Source organism: Cebus imitator, unplaced genomic scaffold (assembly GCF_001604975.1).
Source record: "Cebus imitator isolate Cc_AM_T3 unplaced genomic scaffold, Cebus_imitator-1.0 Scaffold39, whole genome shotgun sequence".
Taxonomy (NCBI): domain Eukaryota; kingdom Metazoa; phylum Chordata; class Mammalia; order Primates; family Cebidae; genus Cebus; species Cebus imitator.
This window is the reverse complement of record NW_016107354.1, coordinates 11,625,868-11,652,863: the sequence shown is the minus strand read 5'-3', so window position 1 is coordinate 11,652,863 and position 26,996 is coordinate 11,625,868. Positions and strand designations below refer to the sequence as shown.

The window sequence follows — 26,996 nt, the reverse complement described above, 5'->3', positions numbered from 1 at the left end:
TTCTGTGTAGTAAGCAGTTTTCCAGAATATGAAATGATTCCTTTAACTATCCCTGTCTTCCAGGACTACAGAACTCAGATAAAATTCAACATTCTAAGTACTGATGCAAATATAGGCAGAGTTCAGCGGAATAAAATTCAGAGGTAGAGATACAAATATATAGATACTTAGGTTATAACAAAAGGTGGCATGGTAAAACAGTATGAAAAGTTGAATGTTTTCAACAATTGGTGCAACCAGACTGACTATACACTTGACTTACATTTAGCACAAGGCAAAAAAATCAATTACAGGTAGATAGAAGTTGTCAATGTAAAAAGTAAAATAATACAACTTTCAAGAGATGATATAGAAAATTAACTTCATTACCTTGGGGAAAGTTGAATATTAAGAGCATTATTAATATCATAAAAAGTTGAGAAAGTGGGCTATATTAAAATTAAATACATCTATTTAACTAAAAATATTCAAAAGGGAAACACAAAGTAAGATCGGTAGAATATATAATGAATAAAAAAACTCAGATTAAGAATATACAAATAACTACTGCAAATTAACAAGAAAAAGGAAGACCTAATTGAAAACAGCCAGCGACTTTGCCATATACTTGACAAAATTGCATTTCTAAATGGTCAAAAAACAGATACAAGGAGATCAATCTCATTTAGTCAGGGAAGTGCAAATTAAAATATTAATGACACATACACAAATAATTTCTATACCAAAAAATGAAAATGAACAAAAGTTCATACAAGAGCTAAATTGATCAACCAAATAAAGCTTGAGTTAAAGAAGCCAGACTATAAAGAATATATACTGTATGATTGCATTTTTATAGAATTTTTAAACAAACCAAACTAATCTCTGCTGTAAGAAGTTAGTCTACCTCTGCTGAGCAGAAAGGGAATAGTGAATGGGAGGAGGCACCAGAGCTTCTAGATGGCTAAGAATATTTTCTCTTTAAGTGCTGGTGGTGGTCACATGGCTGTGTTCATTTTGTGGTAATTATGACTTATGGGCCTCTATTTATTTTATGCATTAAATAAAGAGACAACATGAAAGGCTGATAATTTCTTGTGTCCAGAAAGATATGTATGTGGAAAACCAAGTACTCTTATATGTTGTTACTAGGAGTCTAAATTAGTACATCTTTTTGCAAAATGTGACAGGTAATATATATAAAAATTTAAATATGGTGGAATATAAGCCATTACAATTAAAAATCATGACTACATATACAGAAATACAACATTGAACATAATTAACTCCAAATGTTTTCAAGGTTTCATATTACAAAGTGCAATTACAAATAGAATTGTGTCAAAGGAAGGAAGTTTGCATGTTATTATTAAAATAAATTGAATTTATTAGAATTCTTAAAAATCGAAGTAAATAGATGTTCTTTGCCATTTTCCCACCGTGAAGGAGGCAAATTATCCTATGTACGTTTTACAACTACAGTACTATCAATAGGACCACGGTTTGGAAAGCCAGCTGCATATGCTAATCTAATACAAACGAAAAGTGGCATTAACATCACATATTCACAGATTTAAGGGCTTGAATAAAAGCTAATTAGGAACCCCCCCAAAAAAAATGTGCATGTCCTTAGATCTCAAAATTTTACATGTGGTATCTATTTTGCAGAGCACTTATATTTATGTTGAAATATGTAAATACCAGCCTGCAAACTGCAGAGTTGTTTGTAATATCAGAAAAGTTGGAAGCAACCTGAATAGCTATCAAAAGCAAAAACGTTTAATAAAATTATATGTATACTATAGAATATGAGCAATCATTGAAACAAATACATTAATATGTACTGTCACAAAAAGATGTGAAAGAATATACTGTTAATTGGTGTTTGTCACTGAAAAATAAGTAAAATGGGGATTAATATAACCTATTTTTTCATTTTATGATACATACCTCTTTAATGTTTCATATTTTCACAATGAGGATGAAATTGTGCTTTACTTGTACAATTGAAAAATTTAATAAGGTAAATGACCCATGGAAGTGTTATTAAAATATTGAAAAATGCTTATAATATAAATGATGTGATGAAATAATGTACATCTTACTGATAAATTCATTACTTAAAAAACACTTATGAGTGTTTATGTACTGGGCATTGAGCATACGATCGTAAAACTAGTGGGAAGATACATACTAATAAAAAATGCATAAAAATAATTTTTTTAATATTCTAGTTCCTCTGAAGTGAATAATGTAGTTCTGAGCCACATTACTAATTCTGATCTGTACCATAAGAGGTATAGTGAGGTCTGAAGGGCTGACACCATCAGAGTTGATTTACAAAGATAATTGTGGATGTCTATGTAAGACAGTGGCAAAAGCATGGGTAGGAAGACCAACGAAAATGCATATTTGTAGATCTCATGAATGACGAAGTCTGGCCTTCTTCCACAACAAAAGGTATAAACACATAATCATATATATTCATCATATACACATATACAAATCTATATATTGGTGTGTATATACACAAACATATCACATATATGGACTATAAAAAATATACTATATATTGTGAAGCTCAGATGCCATGATGGTTGTGAAATGCTTTGAAATATACGAAATTTTGGATCATTTGGTAATAGGGGAGGTGGGGATAGAAGGGTACAAATTCAAAAGAGAGTTAGGAGTTAAACTGATAGAACCTAGTGGTTGGTGAACATGGCTGGTAAAAGAGCATTAGCATAAATAAATCTTAGGCTTCTTACTGATGCCTGAATGGAGGTGCTGTTCATGGGAAGAGGGATACTTAGAAGAGGAACTGGTTTGGATTATTTTTGTCTGTTTGCTTTTTGGTACTGATTGTCAGGAGGACACGTGGGAATAATAGCTAAAATGTTTGGCTTTAAGCAGGTCAAATATGGGTGCTTTTGATAGGTACACAGATATGATTTGTAGGTGACTGAATATATGAATCTGAACTTTTTAAAATACTTTACAAACCTAAATTTAAGATAATTTAAAAAAAAACTATCAAAAAGCAACTGTGTCGGGAAGAAGTACACTTAGAACGTATAAAATCCAGCTGTGAAATATTATTTGACAAAAAAGATACTGACATGAATCCATATATTACGTATTATTAGTGAAATGAAAAATTTTCCCTATAAATGGACTGAAATTTAGCATTGGTGTCCTATAAAAACTAGTTCTCTAGCTTTAAGGAAAGACATTGCAATTAAAATTAGATATATCTTATTTGTTTCTCTTTCTATACACATAGAAATTCCTTGGCCATATGTTTAATTTAAATCTCATATTGATAGTGTAAGCTTGTCTACCAGCACATATGGATAAATCTAGAGCTTTGTTCCTGTTAAAAAGTCTAGCCTTCTTCCACAACAAAAGGTATAAACACATAATCATATATATTCATCATATACACATATACAAATCTACATATTGGTGTGTATATACACAAACATACCACATATATGGACTATAAAAAATATACTATATATTGTGAAGCTCAGATGCCATGATGGTTGTGAAATGCTTTGAAATGTATGAAATTCTATACTAATGTAAGATGCTCTTGTAATACTATTCAGTTTGTATATCCAAGGAATCTAGTGTTCTGGATAAGGATAAAAAGGAAGGGACTTTTTCTATATTAACTTCCCAAATTTCTTCCTCAATAATGCAAGAACAATGTTGCTACACTATGAAGGAAGTTAAATTGTGCTTTAAGGTTGAATTAGCCTAAGGTATTGACACTGTTTACAAAGAACAAGTAGCGGTAAATGAATATTGGCATTTCTATTCCCGATCAAGTTCCTAATTTGTTCCAATGAGTTCATTGGCTTTTTATGAACAACTTTTCAAGGCAACAAATATCTCTAAAATACTTTTCAGTTTTCAGACTGCATTACATACATTATTTCATTTGATTTTCACAATAATGTCAGTATTATCATTATTTGTTTTAAGAGAAATCATCGTATTTAGAAAGAAGCAGAGTTACGACTTGAAACAAGGTCTGATTCTGTGTCATTTGCTCTTTATTCCCACAAATCCTGACTTAGGTTTTTGTTGTTGTTTAATCCTGTTGTTGTAAAAGTGGAGAACATTTTTAGTTTGTGAATGTGTATGCTAAATTCTAGGAATTACATTTTGTTGAATATTCCTGTCAGTGAATTTTAAAAATATTTATTTAGGAACTAGAAAAAAATGAAATCAGACCTTTAATTCCTCAGGAAAAGAAAGTAAGTAATCTCAAGGAAAAGGATCTTATTGTTAGAACCCTGGTGATTAAATTAATATACAAAATCAAAAGATAACAAGTGTTGGAGAGGAAGTGGAGAAAAGGGAACCCTTACACACTACAGATGAGAATACAAATTGGTACAGCCATTATGAAAGACAATATGGACGATCCTCAAAAAATTAAAAATAGAGCTACCATATAATCCAATAATCCCATTACTGGGTATATACTAAAGGGAATGAAATTAGTATATCTAAGAGATATCTGCCATCCTATGTTTACTGCAACATTATTCACAACAGCCAAGATGTGGAATCAACCTAAATGTCCATCAGTGGATGAATGAAGAAAGAAAAGATGTATACACAGACAAATAAATTTTATGGCTACATATAGCCATAAAATAGAATGAATTGTTGTCATTTGTGACAATATGAAACTAGAGGACATTAAGGTCAAAATAGAAAGATAAACACCATATGATCTCACTCATATGTGGAATCTAAAAGGTTGTTGTCATTGAAGTAGAGGGTGGAATAGTGGTTAGCAGAGAATGGGGAGAGGCAGGGGGAGGAAAGAATGGGAGAGATTGGTCAACGGGTACAAAGTTATAGTTAGACAAAAGGAATAAGTTCTGGGGTTCTATTGCATAGTAGAATGACTAGCATTAACAATAAAATATCAAAATAGCTAGAAAAAAGGTTTTTGGATGAGTTCGTGTCCTTTGTAGGGACATGGATGAACCTGGAAACCATCATTCTCAGCAAACTGACACAAGAACAGAAAATCAAACACCGCATGTTCTCATTCATAGGTGGGTGTTGAACAATGAGAACACATGGACACAGGGAGGGGAGCATCACACACTGGGGTCTGTCGGGGGAAAATAGGGGAGGGACAGTGGGGGGTGGGGAGTCGGGGAGAGATAGCATGGGGAGAAATACCAGATATAGGTGATGGGGAGGAAGGCAGCAAATCACACTGCCATGTGTGTACCTATGCAACAATCTTGCATGTTCTTCACATGTACCCCAAAACCTAAAATGCAATAAAACATAAATAAATAAAATAAAAAGAAAAGAGGTTTCTGAAAAGTCTCATCACAGAAAAATGAAAATTTTAAGGTGATGGATATGCTACTCATCCTAATTTGATCATTACATAATATATACATGTATCGAAACATCATATTTTATCACATAAATATGTACAATTATGTGTCAATCATATATTTTTAAAAATAAGTAAGCTATAAAAAATAACATAGAATCTTATTTTTTTCCCTCTGAAAGTCAGATAAATAACAATAATAATATCTAACACTTGTTGAACACTTGGTATATGCCAGGCACTGCTCAAACCTTCTTATATGTTAACTACTTTATTTATCTGGGTAACCTATGAAGTGGATACTATTCCTGTCTAAATGCAAAGAAACAGTGGCACAAAACCATGATTGTTTCTGAGACAGGTTTTTAATAGGAAACTTAAAGATCCTAGGACTTCAAATGGAAAGGGAACAATACTATTTAGAAGGTGGAAAATAGTTTTAAATGAAGGAAAAAACATTTTGAGGTTTCTCAAATTCTATCCATATAGAAACAAATTTAAAAATTTTGTTTCCATTTGGAATTAAAAATATTTCCCCTACTATGCACTGAATGTATAAAACTATAAAATCATTTTCAAAGATCTTACAAAGTTCTCTAGGTCTCGATTAATTGCTTTTTCCAATATTGTATAACATCTCCTTCTTTACTACATACATACCATCAACCACTCATATTTAAACAACAGTGTGAGAGTTAGGGAGGGTAACAGGTTTATGTGTTCCAATCATACCTTCAAAATTCCCAACATCACCAAATGCTTATATCCTATACAAAACACCTTGCAGAAATGGTATGACATATGCACATGTATCAAAGCACACACAAGCACACATCTCGTATTTGAAGAGACGTGCCCAAAGGTCTCTCTACCTACAATTCTGTTTCTTGATGAGGATGGAAAGAAGGTTGCTTGATCTTCAATGAGGAACAGCTCCTGCCGATGTCTGCTGAATTGGGCAGTAAAATATTCAGGATGGGGATACTTCACATTCTGTGGGAGTCTTACAGGTCCAAGCACATAGCTTATAGGAGTGTGCTTAGGGCGTGGGATATCACTCTCCTTAATAGGCATTTTGATTCCCAAGACTTCAGCATAGGTAACTAATACCTCCCAAGGGGCATGGATCTTGACAAAATAAGTTCTTCCGTCTTCAGAGTCCTTCATAAAAAAGGCAAAACAGCAGAAAGCGTCACTGGTCATTTTGTTACTGAGATGATTGGATAAAAGAGACAATATTTTATAAAATCTCAAACACATCAAAGCATTTTCAATTTTTTGAAATTTTTAGGCAAAACTTTGAGAAAACAAAATTCACAAAACATAGTTATAGTTACATAAACATGTATATATGTATACATATAATGTGTTTGTAAATATGAGAGACAGAGAGATAGAGACATACAAAGACACACACAAATGAGAAAGAATATTTTTTTAAAATGTATTTCATGGTCAGTGTATACTCATCTCTAAATCTACAATTACCTATGTAGTTCTGGGCAATTTCTTAAGTCCTTAGTAACAACCTATAAACTCAAAATTTTACTTAGGTTATATCAGGGATATATATAAACTGCAAAATGTATTCATCCTTCTTACCCAGCTTCTTTGTATAGTCTACCCAAAGAGGAAGAACTTTAGGTAATGAAGGCTCATTGCATAGGAAAAAGTTATGGATTGTGTGGTATAATAATTTATCAGTTCAGTAAAAATGGGAGAACGAGAGAGTAATCCTTTCATTTTTCTTTTTCTTTTTTTCTTTTTCTAAGACAGAGCCTTACTCTGGTGACAAGGCTAGAGTGCAGTGGCACAACCATGGAACTCCTGGGCTCCAGCAATCCTTCCACTTCAGCTTCTCAAGAAGCTGGACTATAGGCACCATGCCCAACTAATTTTTAAAAAAAATTTTTTGTAGAGACAGGATCTTGCTATGTTGCCCAGGCTGGAACTATTAGAAACTTCATACACAAGGTGGTTTATTAAATAGGCCTTTAAAAACAATTTTGAATGAAATTGTAGAAAAACAGTAAATAAAATGAGATTAAAAAGAAAACTTGGCATATTCGTGAACAGGAAGAACGTCTTGGCTTAAATAGAAGGTTATGTTGCAGGACAGCATGGTTAATTATTTAGGGTTCCAGATTATAGGAAGACTTCATAATGAAACTGTTATGAGAAAAAGGCTAAACTTTTTCTTTAAATTCTTTATGGAAATTATGTCCAATTATAAACTGTTTGATTATTACATCGTCACAATACTTACCTACTTACCTGTACGACAAAGGCCTTATCATCCTATTACACGTATCTGTAGCCAAAAGAGCTATTGTATTGCCCGCACAGAGTCTGTCCAGTCAAAGGCCAGAATAGGACAAAACAATACTTAAAGGGTGGTATGAATTAATAACTATATTTACCCTTTTGTCTTCAATTTCCAACTCAAGACCTGTTTTTCTGAGATTTTTTTCAAACTCTTTTCTTCTTTCCTATAACAAAAATAACCAATAGAATTATGTAGAACACTTTTGCTTTATTTGCTCAGTATTAATAGATTCAATATGCAATAGCTGTGACTCTGGATGGGTCTCTGCCCTTCGCATGGCTATATGTAAGTGTGCGCCATCTGAATGTCAAGTACTGCTTTTCTCTTGCACTATAATTCACAACAACTACAAAAATGCAGTGTATCCAGAAATAATAACCAGGAAATACGCAGAGCCTCTATCTAAAGAAATGTACAAAACTTTACTGAATAACACAAATTAAAAAAAACTTTATAAACAGAGACATATGCTCCAAGTTGAAAAGACTCACTATTACAAAGATCAATAATCTTCAAATAAGTTATATATTTAATGGAATTTCAAGCCAGTATGTCATCAAGACTTTTTAATCCTGAAGGTCAAAATGGCTTCTATTAGCAAAAAATAAACTTAAGTTTAACTATAGGTCATTACCGAAATATACTAAATAATCACTTGGGTGCTTAGTTTTACATTTGTTTGTTTTGTAGTGACAAGATCTCATTCTGTCAGGCTTGCGTACAGTGTTGTAATCACAGCCCACTGTGGCATCAAACCCCTGGGCTCAAGTAATCCTTCCCAGCCTCCAGAGTAGCTGGGACTACAAGCAGGTGTCACTACATTTGGGTAATTTTTTTAAAACTTTTTTTGTAGAGACCGGGTCTCATTATCTAGCCTAGGCTGGCCTTGAACTCCTGGCCTCAAATGATTCTCCTGCCTTAGCCAGCCAAAGCACTGGGATTACAGGTATGAACCACCCACCCAGTCTTTATTAAAATAATGCATGGATGACAAAAAAAAGTATGTTTCTTTTTAAAAAAAATTTTATTGAGTTAAAATATAAATATAAACTTACAATATTTACCATTTTTAGATGTAAGGTTAAGTAGTAATAAATACATTTATATTGTTTTCCACTCTTCATCCCCCTTCTTCTCCCTCCCTTTCCTGGCTTCTGGTGCCACCAATCTACTCTATCTTCATGAGATCCATGTTTTTACCTCCCACACATGAGTGAGAACATAAGACATTTGTCTTTCTGTGCTTGGTTTATTTCACTTAACATAATGGCTTACAGTTCCATCCATGGCTGCAAATGATAGTACTTCATTTATTCAATGGCTGAAAAATATTCCATTATGTGTATTTACCATGTTTTCTTTACCTATTCATCAAATAACGGGTACTTTTCCTTTGCTGTGCAGAAGCTGTTTGGCTTGATATAATCCCAGTGGTCTATTTTTCCTTTAATTGCCTGGTCTTACACAAGAAGTCTGTCTAGACCAATGTCCTGGAGCATTTCCCCAGTGTTTTCTTCCAGTAGCTTCATAGTTTCAGGTCAAAGCTTTAATCCCCTTTCACTTGATCTTTTATATGTTAAGAAATATGGGTCTGGTATCATTCTTCTACATATAGTTATCCAGTTTTACCAGCATCGTTTATTAAAAAGTCCACCCTTTCTTCATTGTATGCTCTTGGCCACTTTGTCATAGATGAGCTTGTTTTAAATACATAGCTTTATATCTAGATTCTCTATTCTATTCCATTGGTCTGTGTGTCTGTTGTTATACCAGTACCTTATTGAAGGTATGAGATGCAGAATAGTCACTTAGTTATGCACATTTGGAGGAGGAATGTGGGCTGGAAAAGTAAATTCTGGAATTGTATGATTAATACATATAAAATCATAAAATATATAATTTTAAAACTGTGAGACAGAATGATAAAATACATCAGTGTAAGTTAAGGAAAGATGAGGATTAGGGACTGTGCCCTGAGGCACTTCAATAATAAGAGATTTGGAAGAAGTAAAGACTGAGAAGGAGCAACTGTGAAATAAGAAAAAACGAAGATAATGTGGAGTCCTGGAAGCCACGTGAAGAACATACACAATCGAAAAGGGAAGGATCAACTGTTTCAAGTATTGCTTATAGGTAAAGTAAGATGAGGGCTGAGGCTTGACCACTGGATTTTATACAAGATGCGCACAGTGGTTGGGATGAAGGCTTGAAAGGAATGGGTTAATATATAATTTAGTAAAAAAAAAAAAAAAAAAGAAACAGTAGCTGGTAGGAAAACTGGGACCAAAAAGAGGGGTTTTAATTTTTTTAATATAGAAAAATTAACAGTGTATTTGTTCATTGAAGAAAATGTTCTGGTAAAGAATATTAAATATAATTTAGGAGAAAGAAGAAATAATTTTACAAGCAATATCCCAAAATAGGTATACAGAAAAGAGCTAATAAAGCAGGCATTAAACTGCTGACCTTAGAGAGACCTGCTGCAACTTTAGAAAGGTAGGTTCCAGTATCTGGGGCCTTGCTTTTCTGAAGAGTTCCCTCCACTCTCAGACCCAATAAGAGTGGCTCATTTTATTTATACTGTTTGTACAGTGTTATTTATGCTGAATATCTGATTTCCTTCTGAAAGTATGAAATTTTGGTATGTGCTAGGCAGAAGGCGACAAGGTAACCAGCCCTAATAAAAACCTAGGGGACTTAGTCTGTAATGGGCTTGCCCAATAGCTATTTCACATGTGTTTACACACACTGTTGCTGGAAAAAATAAGTGTATATCCTATGATTCTACTGAGAGAGAATTCTTACAAGCTTACTCCTGGTTTCTTCTGGACTTTTCCCATGAGTTTTTTCCCTTGCTGGTTTTGCTTTGTATCATTTCACTGTAACAAATCATCTCCATAAGCATGACTATATACTGAGTCCTGTGATTCTTTCTAATGAACCCCTAAATTTGAGGGTTGTCTTTGGCACTCCTGAATAGTAGGCAAGAAGAAACAGAATCAAGGGCAGAAGTGGAGGAGTTGGCTTTAGGGAAAAGGATAGTTTGTCTATGGTAACCGAAAGTAAGGTAACTTACACAGGCAAAACTCCTGGTGGATGGACAGGTGTGGTGGTGGAAATTTATAGGTTTTCTCTTCTTGCTTCAGTTTTCTCAATTAAGCAGAAAAGCGTAATCAGTTAAGTTTGAAGAAGTGTTGGAAGTGTAAGAAGAGAAAAACTGTTATAAAACAGTCATCTAGGAGAATGGGAGACAAGAGAATATGGAAGGAAAGTATGATTCCCACACAGCATGAGGACCCAGTTGAGGTCCATAGGCACAAATATAAGGTAAAGTCAGTCAGTAAATTCTAAGTTTTTCTGTAGCCTTGATCTCCTGGGCTCAATTGATCCTCCTGCCTCAGCCTCTTGACCTGAGCAGCAGAACAAGGCTCTGACTCAAAAATTTAAAAAAATTAAAAAATAGTTGTGAGTTGCCAGGTCATGAGAAGGAATATCTATAACCGATTAATAATAATACACTCATATAGAGTTCAAGACCTCAAAGCCAGATGTCGCACATGAGCTACACTTTAGGAAGTCTACTTTTGGGTAGGGAAGTTAAGTGTATTATTGGTTTTAAATAGGAAAGTTGCATAATATTAGGTGGTTACTCCTTTGAAGTTTTATGGATTGAAAAAGAGTGTATAGGGGCGTATGGGTTGAAATGTGTGCTAGCTGACGAAAGAATGGATGGTGGAGGACATCAGTTTTAGTCTGCTTGGCAACATCTTTCCAGTGGGGCTATCAATCACAATGTGCTGTCCTTCCCCCCCCAAAAATGGTAAGTTTTTCTTTCTGTATGGGTGCTGGCATGTAGTAGGTGGGGCTGGTTTGACTAAAGTTGTTTTGTCAAGTACAACTAGGAGAGGGGCAAGTGACTTGACTGGATATGCAACAAAGTAATTACAATTGTTGACCATGAGGCATTGGCTGAATAAAGATTGAGAGAGGAATAAGAGCAGTGAAATGTACTAAGATGATTGCATCTTATCTGGTCCTGGTGAGACTGAAAGAAGAATGTGGGTCAGAAAGATTTGAGGCGTAGTCAGACAGTTTTCTCACAGAATGAGGTTATAAGGAGTTGCAGTTATTAGTAATGACAAGTTCTACATGAGTGAATGGCTGAGTAGAAGTTTAGATCAATGGAAAAGGGAAGTCAAGGAACAGAAAGGCCAGAATGCCAAAATAATCATCTAAGTATGAATTGATATTATCAGTGATCTGAAAAAGATTGCTGGAGAGACTGACAGTGATCCTGGAGCTAAAATTGTTGAGGAATAGAAGATCCAGAGACAGACAAATGACAAAAACAATGCAGGGTAATAATAAATCTGATGAGATTTAAAGCTTGGAAATTTCAGGGACAGGTGAAGAACAGAGTACAATCAACAAGATACAAGGAGGGCAAGCAGCATTTACCCCATCTTTAGGGAAATACTGTGTAAAGAAAAATAATCATCACTTGAAAGCCTTGCTAGGGGAAGCAACAAACCTCAAAGAGGTTTGAAGGGAACTTTTAGAGAATAGATGAAAATGATGACGGGTCATGAATTTCAGAGGCCTGGTAGAAGGCTTTCCAGGGAGTGGGTGGAGAAAAGGGGCAGTCCTGTATATGAACAGAATCTTGTGGGAATAATATCTTTATTTTTTATTTTTATTTTATATAACATTTATTTTTCAAGTACCTAAGTCAATGTGTGTGTATGCACACACACATACATGTGTGTCTAAAATGAATTAATTTATGATTTCAAATATTGAGTATTGAGCATCCATTATACTCCAATCACTGTTCTAGGATTTGGGTATACAGCAATGAAGAAGACAAATTACTTCACCTCAGAAACTTAATTTACATTGTTGGAGACACAAACAAGTAAAAACATGAATAAGTAAGTTCATAAAGTGAGGTGTTATAATACAAATAAAAGAGAATCAGGAATAGAGCACAATATAAAGGCTATGCCGGGGGAATGGATTAGTCATACCTTTCCAAAATAAAAAATATCATACGAAAGGTAATTATTATTGTTTTTTTTTTTGAGAGGGAGTCTCACTTTGTCACCTAGGCTGGAGTGCAGTGGCACAATCTCAGCTCATTGCAACCTCCCTCTCCTGGGTTCAGGCAATTCTTTGCCTCAGCCTCAGCCTGCCAAGTAGTTGGGATTATGGGTGCCTGCCACTATGCCCGGCTAATTTTTGTATTTTTAGTATAGATAGGGTTTCACCATCTTGGCCAGGCTGGTCTTGAACTCTTAACCTCACGATCTACCCACTTCAGCCACCAAAAGTGCTGTGATTACAGGTGTGAGCCACTGCGCCTGGCCAAAAGGTAATTATTATATTCAGACACACACCTCAAATTTTGGAAGTTACATTTCATATCTAAAGTGAGCTATAAAAATAATCCATTACTTAGAAGAAGAAGAAAAAGAAGTTAGTATGCAAAATATCCAAAAAACAACATTGACTTTACATGTCTATTCTTAGGCTGCCTACTTCACAGTTATCTTACTCAGTTTCAGTTTTCAGTTGACACATCAGGGCCTCTCACTTTTACAACATAATTTGAGGCAGATGTCTATGTGAAACTATAAAATGTGCTTCTTTTTATTATTCCCACTTTTCTTAGACAGCACTTACCGCCTTTAACTCTGAATCTTTCTTTATGTCATCAACATAGGAAAGCACAAAGTCAATTTGCCTAATCCCATCTCGAAAGAAGATAGAATCTTTGCTTTGCTGATTTCTTTGAAACTGCAGGAGACATAAATGATACAATTTTAAATTATAGTTTTATTCTGAAATGACAAAAGCACAAAAGGAATTATTTATAATTTAGTCACCAGTTACTTTTTTTCAGTCTTGAAATGTCATGTCAAGACAAATAACCAGAGTTTTCAGCAACAGATTATGCTTTGTTTTATAAAGTGAAATTCCATATAAAACATTAAGAAATAATGACTCAGGGGGAAGATAAGCATGTTAGCTACATGCGCATACAACAAAAATGCTGCAAAAATGCCAAAATATGAAATGAATACAGGTATACATTGATCCCAAAATGGATATTCAGAGAGAGACTTGTTATCTTCATTAAACAACATATCACTTAATCCACTATATAATTCATGGCTGCACACAACTTTGGGGGTAATATCAATTACAGACAAGTTAATGGAGTCTCACTATAAGAAAATAAATTTATGATTAATGTCTATTCTATGTTTTTATAAAATTGTCACTTCCAAATTCAACTTTGTAAGGATTAAAATAAAATCAAGGTGCAGTTAAATATTAGAAAGCAGGTAGCTTATTAGCTGGTGTCTCAAGGCAGGTTTCATGCAACTCACCCTTCAACATCAATTTCCCAGGTGAGCAAAAATCAATCCTTTGTTTAAATTTGCATGAATTCTCTTAGTATAACAATCACACTTACAAGTTCAACTTTCATATGTTGTATAGTTAGTTCATTAATTCCTTCACTTTCAAAACAGCAAAAACACTAGAGAGCTTCAGAAGGAAGAGATTCCATGTATGACTTATTTGGCTTTCTTCAAAGTTTATATGTAATATTTAATACTTATAATGGCCTACATGTATTATTATACTTAGAATTATGCAAGCAGATAATATAGTGGCTGTAAATGAGATAATTTTCCAGCTGCCTTAGCTCACGTGCAAATGAGTAACTATATGGTTTTAATTTTAACACCATTGTTTCTATTAATTTTTGAGTTTCTTTTATAGTACCCTATGGCATTTTTTACCCAAGTCAGGTGAGACAGGCCTCCCAGAAAAGGGAATGAATGTAGATCAGTTACATGCAAATAAGCCATAAACCTCATATTTGATCTGTGGTTTATGAACAAAGTAAGTGCATTTATACAGCTAATGCAAAGGTGATGTGTCTCAGAAAAAACTAGCTCCAATGCACAGGAAGAAATGAGTGGAAAATGGAACAAAAAAATTTAAAAAAAAAAAAAACATCCAGGAAACCTACAGATTAAGTGCCAAGATACAGTCACTCAAATGTTATGTTTGAGTTCTCTTCACCTGGGCCAAAGGATAATAATCTCCTATTTCCTAAAAGAATCTGAGAAAAATCAAACTGCTATCACATTATACTTTGACTATAAATCACTAAAAATGGAAAAGAAAGAAAAAACAAAACAAATCACTGGCACTCTTGTAAATTATCACAGCATTAGCATCTTATGAAATTCACTAAAATTCTTGGAAGTCAGCTGAGGCAGAAAAAATATACTTCTTAGGCTAAGTAAAATCAAAGCTCAAAAATTAGAGGAGAAAAAGTAATCCTCTTGCTTTAAGTCTGTGATGGTTATATTTTATATGAAAGAGGGATTTTTGTTATTTTTGTTTCGTTTTCAAAAATTAATATATTTACAGGTACCTATTTACACAAGCTAAATCTGGGTACACAGGGAGTAGTTCTGGTGACAGAACATGTGCACATAGGAATTAACAAAAGTCACATTCAGAGTATCTGACAACTAGGAAATAGACAAAGTAGCTAAGAGAACAGTAACTCCAATGATTTTCTTGAGTGCTTAGCCAAAAATGGGTATGCCCACTGTCTTCATCAATGAAAGCTAAAGGCTAGCTAGGAAGACCCAAATTTCTATCATTATATAATATCCTGATGATAAACTGTAAATCTGTTTTAAATACGAAAAAAATCACTGGGAGCCTTGTAAATCACTATGAGGCCGATGTCTTAGGACTATTAATAAAAATCAGTTAATGCTGAGGCAGAAAAATCTGATAATTCTGTCAATATAACTGAGTACTACTAAAACACATGATGCTTTTGTTTTGCTAAAAACATGATATAAATATATTTTGTAGTATGTGTGTGCATTTGTTTGTGTTTACATTGGATTTGTCCTTAGAAATACCTACTTGTAATTATGTAAACAACTGAGTGGCTTCTCTGTAAAGGATGTAGTTATCCTGTGGTTCAAAACCCTGTATTACTGGCTGGGTATGGTGACTCATGCTGGTAATCCCAGCACTTGGGGAGGCCGAGATGAGATGATTGCTTGAGCTCAGGAGTTCGAGACCAGGCTGGACAACATGATGAAACCACTCATCTCTCCTAAAAATACAAAAACTAGCTGTGCATGGTGGCATGCACCTGTGGTCCCAGCTACTCAGGAGGCTGAGGTAGGAGGATTACCTGAATCTGGGAGGTTGAGGCTGCAGTAGCCCTGATTGCACCACTGCACTCCAACCTGGGCGATAGAGTGAGACCCTATCTGAAAATAAAACAAAACAAAACCCTGAATTCCTGATGAGAATTCATAAACCTCTGAAACCATATGAATTGTGTGTGTGTGTGTGTGTGTGAGTGTATGTATATACAGTATGTATATACATTTTAGGAAGATGATCTATAGATTTCATCCAATCCAAAACCAATTAAAAATCACTATTCTTGAACTTCAGTTGCCTAGGGATTAGGAATCAGTAACAAAGTTCCCCCAAATCAAAGTATTCATTAGAAGAAAAATAACTCAGGCTACCACTGCAGCCACCCAGAGCATAAGCAGCATCATTCAGCACTGGTTTTACCATAAGCCGCCGCCTCAGGAACAAATTGTATCGCTTTGCAGGCTGTGAAGCAACCAATAGAGAATTAGCAAATCCTGCCCCAGAATTACAGTAAAGATTCCAAAAAACAGACACAAACAGACTAACCCTCAGTACGATTATTTTCTAAGTGTGTGTGAGATATTTCAAGCTGGAGGATAGAAATTACCAAGGAAAAAGGAAGAAAAAATGGGTAGAAAGCAATAAACATGTAAAGAAAAAACAAAAGGAGAATTCACAGCAAATTTTCCTAAATTCTTTAAACAGTGACTAAAAATAATATTTGTGGATTTAGATTTTATTTATTTATTTCAAATTTTTTAAGTTCATGGGTATATGTGCAGGATGTGCAGATGTGTTACAACGGGAAATATGTGTCATAGGGGTTGGTTGTACAGATTATTTCATCACCCAGGTATTAAGCATAGTACCCAGTAGTTATTTTCCCAGATTCTCTCCCTCTTCCCAACCTCCACCCTCTGAAAGACCCCAGTGTATTGTTTTCTTCTATGTGTCAGTGTGTTCCCATCATTTGGCTCCCACTTATCAGGGAGAACATGCAGTATTTGTTTTCTGTTTTTGCGTTAGCTTGCTAAGGATAATGGCCTCCATCTCCATACATGTTTCTTCAAAGGATATAATTAAGGAAGAGAAGAGGGAAAAAATAATAATGAAGGAAAATATGGAAATAAGAATATAAAATAAAATAGGTATTTTTTGTTAAGTATTCCTATATATACCAGAAAAAGAAAGTAAAATTACTACATTTATACTGGGATGATGTGTGGTATGAAAAGTTTAAAAAAGTGTTTTTTTTTTTTAATTTCATGAGCATATGAGCATGCAATATACTAGAATACATAAAAAGCTATTCAATTATTCAAATGCTGAGTTGTTTCCAATTTTCAATTATGTGGTCATTATTTAAAATACGAAGGCAATTACCTAAAAATATCTGGGATACTCAACTATATTTGAAAGAAAACCAAACCTATTGCATAAAAGAGCAAGAACTGTGTGTATTTTATAGTGTAACGAATAGATAAATAATCCAATACAATTACTTAAACTAGTCTCTTCCTGGAATATGATGAAGAAGCCTAAGCAACTGGTGACTATTGGAGTGAAAATTCCTTCCCTGTAAACTAATGTTTTCTATTTGTTGATACAGGAGTTGATATTGTTGTTATTTAAAACACAAAAGATACAAGGCAAATGTTGGTCATTGCATAAAGTATATTTTAAACTATATTATTCTGATGGCCTGAAATTTTTCACCTCAGTATTTTTATTTTCTTGGTATCTTTCATGAGATTCACAGGCTACTGGTTTTCTCAGGTGTTTTCCCTAAATTCATTAAAGAATTATTAAGAGAAATAAAAGAGTAATACACTAAAGGACCATGCAGGGCCACATTCTGACTTTCATGGATCATAGACCTAAGCATAAAAACTAAAACCATAAAACTGAAGAAAATCTTAGAAATCTCCCCTAGTTTGGTGTAGGAAAATATTTCTTAAATAGAACACAAAAAGCATCGATGATAAAAGACAAAATATGACAAATTGAACTTCTGCACTTCTAGATGTGCTTTTCTAAAAATCACTGTATATAAATGAAAAGGCAAGAAACAAATTGAAAGAAAATGTTCACAATAAATAAGATTGACAACGGTCCTCTATCCAGAATACATAAACAACTCTTATAAGTCAATACAAAGATAATCAACTCAATTTTTTAAAATGCAGAAAAGATTTGAATAGTTCACAAAAGAAGATCTATGAATGTCCAATATGCCCATGAAAAGATGGGCAATATCATTATTTATAAAAGAAATGAGAATTGAAATCACAAGATACTATTATTCATCCATTAGAATTACTGAAATTAAAAAGCTATCAATATCAATATCAGTATTAATATCAAATGTTGGTGAAGATGTACGGCAATCAGAACCCTTATACATTGCTGGTAGGAATAAAAAATAGTACAATCACTTTTAATAATAATGTGACAGTTTTACATAAAATTACACCTTCATTTTCCACAGGTCCCAGAAATTCTACTCCCAAGAAATTACCCAAGATTAATGAAAATATACATCTATACAAACAGTTCTTACATGAATGTTCATAACAGCTTTATTCATAATGGTCCTCAAACTGAAAACTATCCAAATATCTATGAATGGATGAATGGATAAATAAATTTCAGTTTATCCATACAATGAAACATTACTGAACAGTAAAATAAACAATAATATCTGTAATACAGATATATTCAAAAATAATCAACTTATTAGTAATATTTGGAGTTTTGGATGAGTCTTAGAAACATTATAATAAGCAAAAGCAGCCAGAAGCCAGATACAAAACAGTGTATACTGTAAAATCCCATTTATAAATTACATTAGAAAGAAAAACAAATAAGTAGTTGCCTAGAATAGGGTAGAAGGAAAATCGCTAAAGGGACCTTTTTGAGGTAATGGAAATCTTCTACATAAATTATAGTTTGTTAAAGCTCATCAAACTACACACTTAAAACAGATGCATTTGTGTCCAATGTAGAATCAATGAAGGGGAAAACTTTTTAAAAATTCTGACTTGAGCTACTAAAAGAATATATTGCATGTTGCTGAGATGAGAAAGACTTCAGACAAGCAGTTTTTTTAAATTATTATTTTTGTAGGGGAAGATCCAGAATTACATTTTGGATCTATTAATCTTGAGATATCTTTTAGACATCCATATTCATATTTCAAGAAGCATTTGGGTATTTAAAAGTGAAACTGAGGAGCAATGATTATGCTCAAAACTTTAACTTGAGAATTGAGATGGCATATCAATTGTACTTAAAGCCTTGAAATTGGATGAAAACACTAGGAGACTGAATTAATGACTGAATCATAAGGTAATAATATCTAAATATATGCACAGGTCAATTATAAAAACTGTGCTTATATTCATACTAATTGCTTCTTGTCATTTTACTCAAAGGTTCCTTCTGATTGGTCTGTGCCTATGCCATATCAGTTATTAAGTATTTGGAATATCATCCCTGAGGTTAACAAGGCCCACACTCCTTCAAAATCTGCTAATTGCATACCTGTCATTATTTAATCACCTTTAGTATGCCCTTTCAATTTCCATTCTTTGTTTACCAAACTCTAAATACTTACGAAACTATTCTGTCTAATCCTCTGCAGTAGTCACTTTAAGATAGTTCTCTTAAGCATAATAGTTTCCATCTTTCTATATTTTATTTGGTGGCCTTAGTGACCTTTCTATACTGACAATCTGTGTAACCACTTAGGTACTCAATCAAGTCTACTGTTCACTATTTTATATCAAAATTTTTTAAAATTATATTATTCTATATTTATAAAATAATTTATATTGAGGATCCATCGTAATAATCATAGTAGAAACCAGAGTAGAAACCACAAGACTCCATTTTTTTCCATGAAAACACATCCAGTGATATTCCTCTGGTTTATCCTAGCACATTCCCTCTCCCCTACTCTCCACCCTGCTTTTTGCCCTGTGCAGGCAACGAAGAGCTCCCTTGACCTCTTGCTTCTCACAAATGATTGGAAAGAGTAAGAGTGTTTTCCTTCCCAAGGTTGAATTAGGGAAGGCTGTGTCCCCTCATTAATGGTCACTGAGCCTCTTGATAATGTCTTCAGTATATGATGTTTTCCTTCTGGGTTCCAACAAGTGTTCCTTCCCCTATTCCCTTCAGTTCTATGGATTTTAATAAATTAAAGATTGCTAGACCTATACATACTGAGATTCTCTTACACTCCATCTTTGTAAAAGTCTATCCTACACTAAGTAGGTCTACCAGAACCCTGATTTATACAGATTTTTCTTTTGTGATATTTACACACACACACACACACACACACACATGCACGTGCACACACACACACACACATATATATATATATAAATTTCATGAAGACACAGTTGATTATAGGACTGTGACAGGAAATGTTCAAGATGAGCTTGGAGCATCTTGTCAGAAAGTAGGAAAATACTCCAAACAATACTAAAATAATAATAATAACAATAATAATAATAGGGGTATGTCAGGGGAATACACAAGTCAACTAAAAAGCTCCCAGCCAACTGATATGGCTTATGTCTTGTAATTCCAACCACTCAGGAAGCTTGCGTGGGAGGACTGCTTGAGCCCGGAAACTGAGAGCAACCTGAGAAACACAGTGAGACCCAATTAAAAAATAATAATAATAATTAGCTGGGTGTGGTGGTACACTCCTGTAATCTCAGGGAAGCTGAGGTCAGAGAGGATTGCTTGAGCCCAGGAGTATAAGGCTGCAGTAAGCTACGATCATGCCACTGCACTCCAATCTAGGCAACAGAGCAAGACGCTGTCACTAAATAAAAACAAAACAAAAACAAAAACTCCCAGTAGCCAAAGCTAGAACAATTTAAGCAAGAAAATAAATAAAGTAATATTTGGTTTATAACATAAAGTATAAAATAAACATCCGTAAGTACATACTGACAAAAAGGAAGGAAGAAAGATCTCCTACATACAAAAAACAATTCCAAGTAATTGATTCATCTATAAGAAGGGAGAGCATAATCCCAATCCTTTTGTTGTAGGCTCCAAATAGTGACTTTCTTCTGAAGAATGCAGTATGGAAAGGGAGAAAAAAACAAAAGAATAATTTTACAGTGGAGAAATCTGCTAAACACAACCTCAGGCCAGGTAATCAAGGTTAAAACATTAAGGGTGATAAAGCGATGTTGATAGAATATACCCTTGATATGACAATGAAGAGAATGATGCTTCTATTATCTTCCTCCAAAAACAGATAATCCCAGTCTAATCATAAAACAAAAATCAGGAAAGTCCCAACTGAAGGACATTCTACAAAATACCTGACCAGTATTCCTCAAAACTGTGAAGGATATAAAAATCAAAAGAAGTATAAGAAACTGTCACAAGGAAGAGGAGTCTGAGGAGACGTGACTACTAAATGCAATGCTGCACCCTCAATGAGTTACTGGAATAGGAAAAGAATTAGGGGAAAACTAAGAAAATCTGGATAAAGCATGAGCTTTATTTGATAATAATGCACCAATATAGGTTCATTAATTGTTACAAATGTACCAAATTAATGTAAGATACTAATAACAGGAGAAAATAAGTGTGGGATATAAGGAACTCTGTTTAGACTTTATTTATAATAAAATCTAAAACTATATTAAAATAGTTTATTTTTAAAAAGAAGCCTACTGTTTAACAACTAACTGTTTAACCAAAGATAATGTAATATAGTGAATCAAATATGTCATTTTCAAGTCATTTAGAAATAAAAAATTAAATTATTGGTATTTCACATATTTGGGGAAAGTATCTGCAATTTCTATCACAGGCAGGGAGATAAATATGTAACGTGCTCCAAAATATATATATATATATATAAAAGAAAAACCTAACTTACAGGAAATGGACAAGATATATGAACAGAGTGATCTAGTAAAGTAAATTTAAATGACCACTCAATGTAGAAAAAGATAAGTATCTCACACATATTTTGAGAAATGCAATTCTAAATGATACTAAGATACTGTGCTAAGTGGAATAGCTCCCAATAGCCATTATCTATCCCACTATCATCAGACAGGCAAGAATCTAAAAGCATAACACACTGCTGATAGGGCTGTGGGGAAACAGGCACTCTCACATATTTGTTACAAATACAAAAGGCAGGGGAGTTTGGCAACGTATGGCAAAATTACATACACCTTTTTTCTCTGATAAATAAATTCCATGTCAAAAAATAAAATGACCAAAATATTATAAGACCAAAATATACATATAAAATGACCAAAAATATAATGACCAAAATATACAAGAATTCCCCACTTTAGCAACATTTGTAATAGCATTGGAAAAATAAGCCAAACAAAAATGGTAACTATTACACAAAAGGATTGAGAGCAGAAAGAAGAAAGATTTCTCTGAAAACACTTTCATATTTTCAACTTAAAATAGATTTACCTTCAAGCTAATAAAGTCTAATCTTCAGGGGATCTTACTTGCATCTGCCCCTTGCAAGGGTTTAAGAAGGCTTCTAGCAATGTGTTCCTATGGTAAAATATTTTTGTAAATGTTTTAAAGTAAGATATGTTTTCATATGTTTCTTAAAGAGTGATATCAAAATTGTGTAAGCTTTAGGCTCATCTAAATGTTATTTGATCTGTGGATTTCAACTTTGGAATCATGTAAATGCTTTACATGGTTAAAAAAAAAGTAAAAATAAATAAATAGAGAAAACAAGCCAACAACATTTCAATTGTTTTAATTTGATCAATTTCACAATCCTCATTCCAGAATACTAAATATTAGCACCGTAGTGAAAAGCAAACTATCATCTATGTTAAAATTATCAGTATAAGAATGTAACTCTATTTCCCCATCTTCGCAAACAGCATTTTTTACTTACTAAGAAACTAATGAAAACTTTTTGTCCCTTTATTCACCTTTTAATTGATAATTTAAGTTTGATTTTTAAATGAATTGTACTTCTTCATGATCATCCTCAGACATGTACATACAGACAAGAAGAGTGATGCAATAGAGAAAGAATACTGAACTAAGCCTCAGAAACTTGAATGCTAGTAAATGATTAACACCTTAAACATAAGGATAACTTTAGTCATCTCATTACACCTCTTGGACCCTTCATTTTCTCATTTGTAAAACTGGAAAAAAATAAAATCCAAGCAAAGTGTTATGCTTAGTGTGTCATTCTCATTGATATGTCTGATGTTATTTTTTTTTGCCTACAGAAACTAATATTTTTCCTAAAGTAATACATTCTCAAATACCATGTAGAAGAGCATGTCAAATAACTGAAGTGAAAAAGAGCATCACCATTGCAGACTACAAAAAGATGCCCCATTTGTGTCCATGCAAGAAAGGATAGCACTGATCGCTGCTTACCATTGTTTCTTCGTTGATGAGAAAGCTGGTCTCTCTGCTGCTCAGGCTCTGCTAACAGTACCGGGGGAAGATATAATTCTGTTATTAATAGTGCAGGTGGAGCAAAGGGAGCTTTTAAGATTCGCTAACAAAAAATCTATATTCTCTATGCAGAAACACTTAACCTGGAACCAACTGAAATCATATGCAAAACTGTGGACATATATATGTGTATACACATGCATGTGTGTTCATGTATTTCTGGTATGTATCTGCAAATGTGCCCATGGGGCAGGATGTGTTTGTCTGTAAAGTGAGGGGAGGGAGTGACCTTCAGAAAGAATTAGAATTTGGGAGGTAGCTTTATAAAATCATGAAAAAAAATGGATACAAGAAATGGTTAAGAACTACTCTATACAAAGAAATAACAAGGAAGTCTATCATTTTATGATACTGCATCCTGAACAGGCTCAACAGGAAGGGCAGAATTAATTGGCTATTTTATGCCCTTCAATATATATTTGAAATTATTAAAGGGAATACCTTGGAAAATGCACCATCAAGATTCTTAAGAATTTGAATGTATAACCTTTCCAAGAAAAGCCATACATGTATAAAATACATACAAACCATTTATAATTAATGCAATAACGATGCTTCCCTCTGTGTACAGTAGATTCCCAACTTCTCAGGTTACACAATGGTCCACACACGACAGGACACAGGCCTGAGATAATACCCAATCATTTCTCAGCAGTCTCTAGTGACAGGTACAATAGAATATATGGAGAGACAGCAACTAACAGAAATGATCTGAAATTCATGTACAGATTGGAATTCACTTACCTTGTTCTTGGAAAAATCAAAATTAGCATCTCATTATGCCCAAATAATGCTGGGAAAAATCAGTTTTCAAAATAGCAGCTAAAACATGCTATTGACATATTTTTTTAAATGCTCAAAGAGCACCTTGGAAATATACCCAATGCTACAAAAGTAAAGTAACAGAATGTGCCACAAAAGCAGTAATTTCTCTGTGTTCTTTAAAAGAGAATGAAAGATAATTCTGAATTTTGAAAACATACAATTTTCATGCTACTATATATTTAATATAAATTGCAAGATGAATGCAATCTATTGTACTAAAGTAATACTGAAACAGATGGGAAGAGTTGTGGGAAGACTGAGAATCTGTGAGTAAATACAGGCCCAAAATATAGTTGTAATTATAATCCACTTATATGTGATTCTATCTACTTGTGGGCCTTGAATTAATTCCACTAGCTCATCTAAATACAACAGATAATAAATGAAGTTAAAGAGTATCTTGATCACTCAATTCTGAAACAACAGCCTCTAAAAATAAACTGCGCAGCTACATTTCTGCTAATAAATTTATTATAGCTTCATTTATATTGACTTCTGATGAGTTTTTTCAATTATTTGAGCTTTTTCAGTTATAGAATGTTAGTTATTTTGCTTATAGAAGGATAGAAGAAAACCTTATATTCAAGAGTAATAAAGGCCAGTCACTTTACAGTCTCTCCCTTTAGGAAAAAATCCTTGCTCTGATTTCCAAGCAAAAGATGTGGTTATATTTTCACTTTGCAGAATGTAAAATAAAATAACTTAGATTACTTCTACATTTTGCTGAATCAGTCTCATTTCTTAATAAGCTTAGTCTTAGGCAAAAGGAGAATCCTTGATGTTCTCGATCCTACATTCTCCTCTACTGTAGCTGTGGCTACATGACTCAGGTTGCCTCCTTCCCTGACCCCAACCATTAAAGAATTGACTGAAATGGTACAAAATGGAATGAAAATAATAAATGGATGATTGACACAAACTTCTACTCAAAATAAAACATGGCAAAATTCAGAGGAGCTATAAATAATCATGGAAACTGAATAGCCATCCAAATATTCTGAACCTAAGTAGTAATAATTTGGAGATTCAGGAAAAAAATACTCTATACACGATTCTTAGAATAGCATTTTTAAAGTATTATTTTACAGTGAATATGAAGCTTTAGAATCAGATTACCTGTGTTCAGAATCCCAGCTCCAAAACATAGGAGATTTAACAATAAAACAATTTACATAGTTTCAGTTTGCTTCATAATCTTTTACTTAAATTATATAAAACCCATTAAATACACATGTAAAACTGATTACATTTGTAAACTTGAGCAACTTAACCTCTCTAAACCATAACTTCCATACAGTGAGATTAAATAATACATGGGAAGTTCACAATAAATGTTGGCTTTTTAAAATTAATATTTGCATACTTTCTAGTGATCATATAATAAATTTAATATCTTAATCATATCATCCATGTTTAATTCACATGCATTCTCTGGATTGCCAAAAAGATTGTAACAATGTCCAATGATGGACTCATACCAATTGTAAATCAGAGGTAAAACTGGAATAGCTTTTTAAATGTTTAAGCAATCATAAAAGCACAGAAGACCCTTTCAAAGTATAAAATAATTTTGAAATAATGGACCTAAAATTCCTACATATTCTTCTGTCTTATAAAAGCCTAAACATTCATCATATCTATAAATTTGTTAATGGACAAAATTATTGATTCTAGTAAATTCTGCCTTAATCCAATAGTTGATGAATATTCTATTATAATTTTTTTTGAAAACTGACGGCCTCCTGTCCATAGATGGGGTGAAAAAAATTGACTGCAATGTGTACAGCTTGTATTGTGTCAGTAGAGAAATATAATTTAGCATTGAAGAAAGTGAAATAAGTTGTATTTACTTTTTTTACTTTTTATTTTGCAATAAATATAGCATCACAGGAATTTGTCAAAATAATACACAGAGATCCCATGTAACCCCTACCCAGTCTCCTCTAGTGGTTATTTACATCTTATATAACCATAGTAAAATATCATAATCAAGAAGCTTATATGAGTAAAATGGCTCTGTATGGCTGAAAGTCATTTTGTCACATGTGTACATTTGGGTAAGAGCCAGCCCTGTCAAGGTGTAGAGCTATTCCATCCACAAAGATCTCCCTCATGATAATCCTTTAAATTTACATCCACTTTCCTTCCCTACAACATCCATGTCCCCCGGAAATCACTAATTTGCTCCATCTTTATAGCGTCATTTCAGTAGTGTCATAAAAATAGAATCATAACATATGTGTTCCTCTAATATTTTTCTTTCACTGAGAATAATGTCCTGGAGATCTATCCAAGTTATGTTTATTAATAGGTCATTCCTTTTACTGAGGGATAGTATTCCATAATAAGGCTGTGCCACACTTGGTTAACCATTCACCTGCTGTAGGACATTTAGGTTGTTTCCACTTTTGACTACTACAAACAAAGCTGCTATGAATATCTGTTTAGTTTTTTGTCTGAATATATGTTCACATTTCCGCCATATAAATGCCCAAGAGTATAATTACCCAACTGACATGAAAATTTAGTTTTTTAAGAAACTGCTCAACAGTTTTCCAGAGTGATTGTACCATGTTGTATTTCCACCAGCAATGTATGAGAGATCTAGTTTCTCTGCATCCTCACTAGTAATTTGTATTGTCACTATTTTATATTTTAGCTCTTCTAATAGGCATATATTTACATCTCACTTTGGTCTTATTTTGTATTTTCTAGTGGCTAGTGATACTGCAGATATTTTCATGTGCTTATTTGCCATCACATTTCCTCTTTAGT

The 26,996-nt window shown here is 33.5% G+C and overlaps 1 protein-coding gene across 7 annotated transcripts in view; it reads right to left on the bottom strand.

The window, feature by feature from the left end:
* Positions 1–26,996, bottom strand: part of ANO5 (anoctamin 5) — a 94,943-nt gene that overhangs the window by 51,075 nt on the left and 16,872 nt on the right. For 2 of the 7 annotated variants that reach the window (XM_017525924.2, XM_037737558.1), the window contains exons 3-7: positions 23,316–23,366; positions 16,317–16,358; positions 13,365–13,478; positions 7,777–7,845; positions 6,233–6,517 (exon numbers count right to left, since the gene is read on the bottom strand). In XM_017525924.2, coding sequence (XP_017381413.1) covers positions 6,233–6,517; positions 7,777–7,845; positions 13,365–13,478; positions 16,317–16,358; positions 23,316–23,366 — 561 coding nt within the window. The remainder of the gene's footprint in view (positions 1–6,232; positions 6,518–7,776; positions 7,846–13,364; positions 13,479–16,316; positions 16,359–23,315; positions 23,367–26,996) is intronic. The other 5 variants (XM_017525925.2, XM_037737559.1, XM_017525926.2 and 2 more) reach the window with 4 other exon arrangements.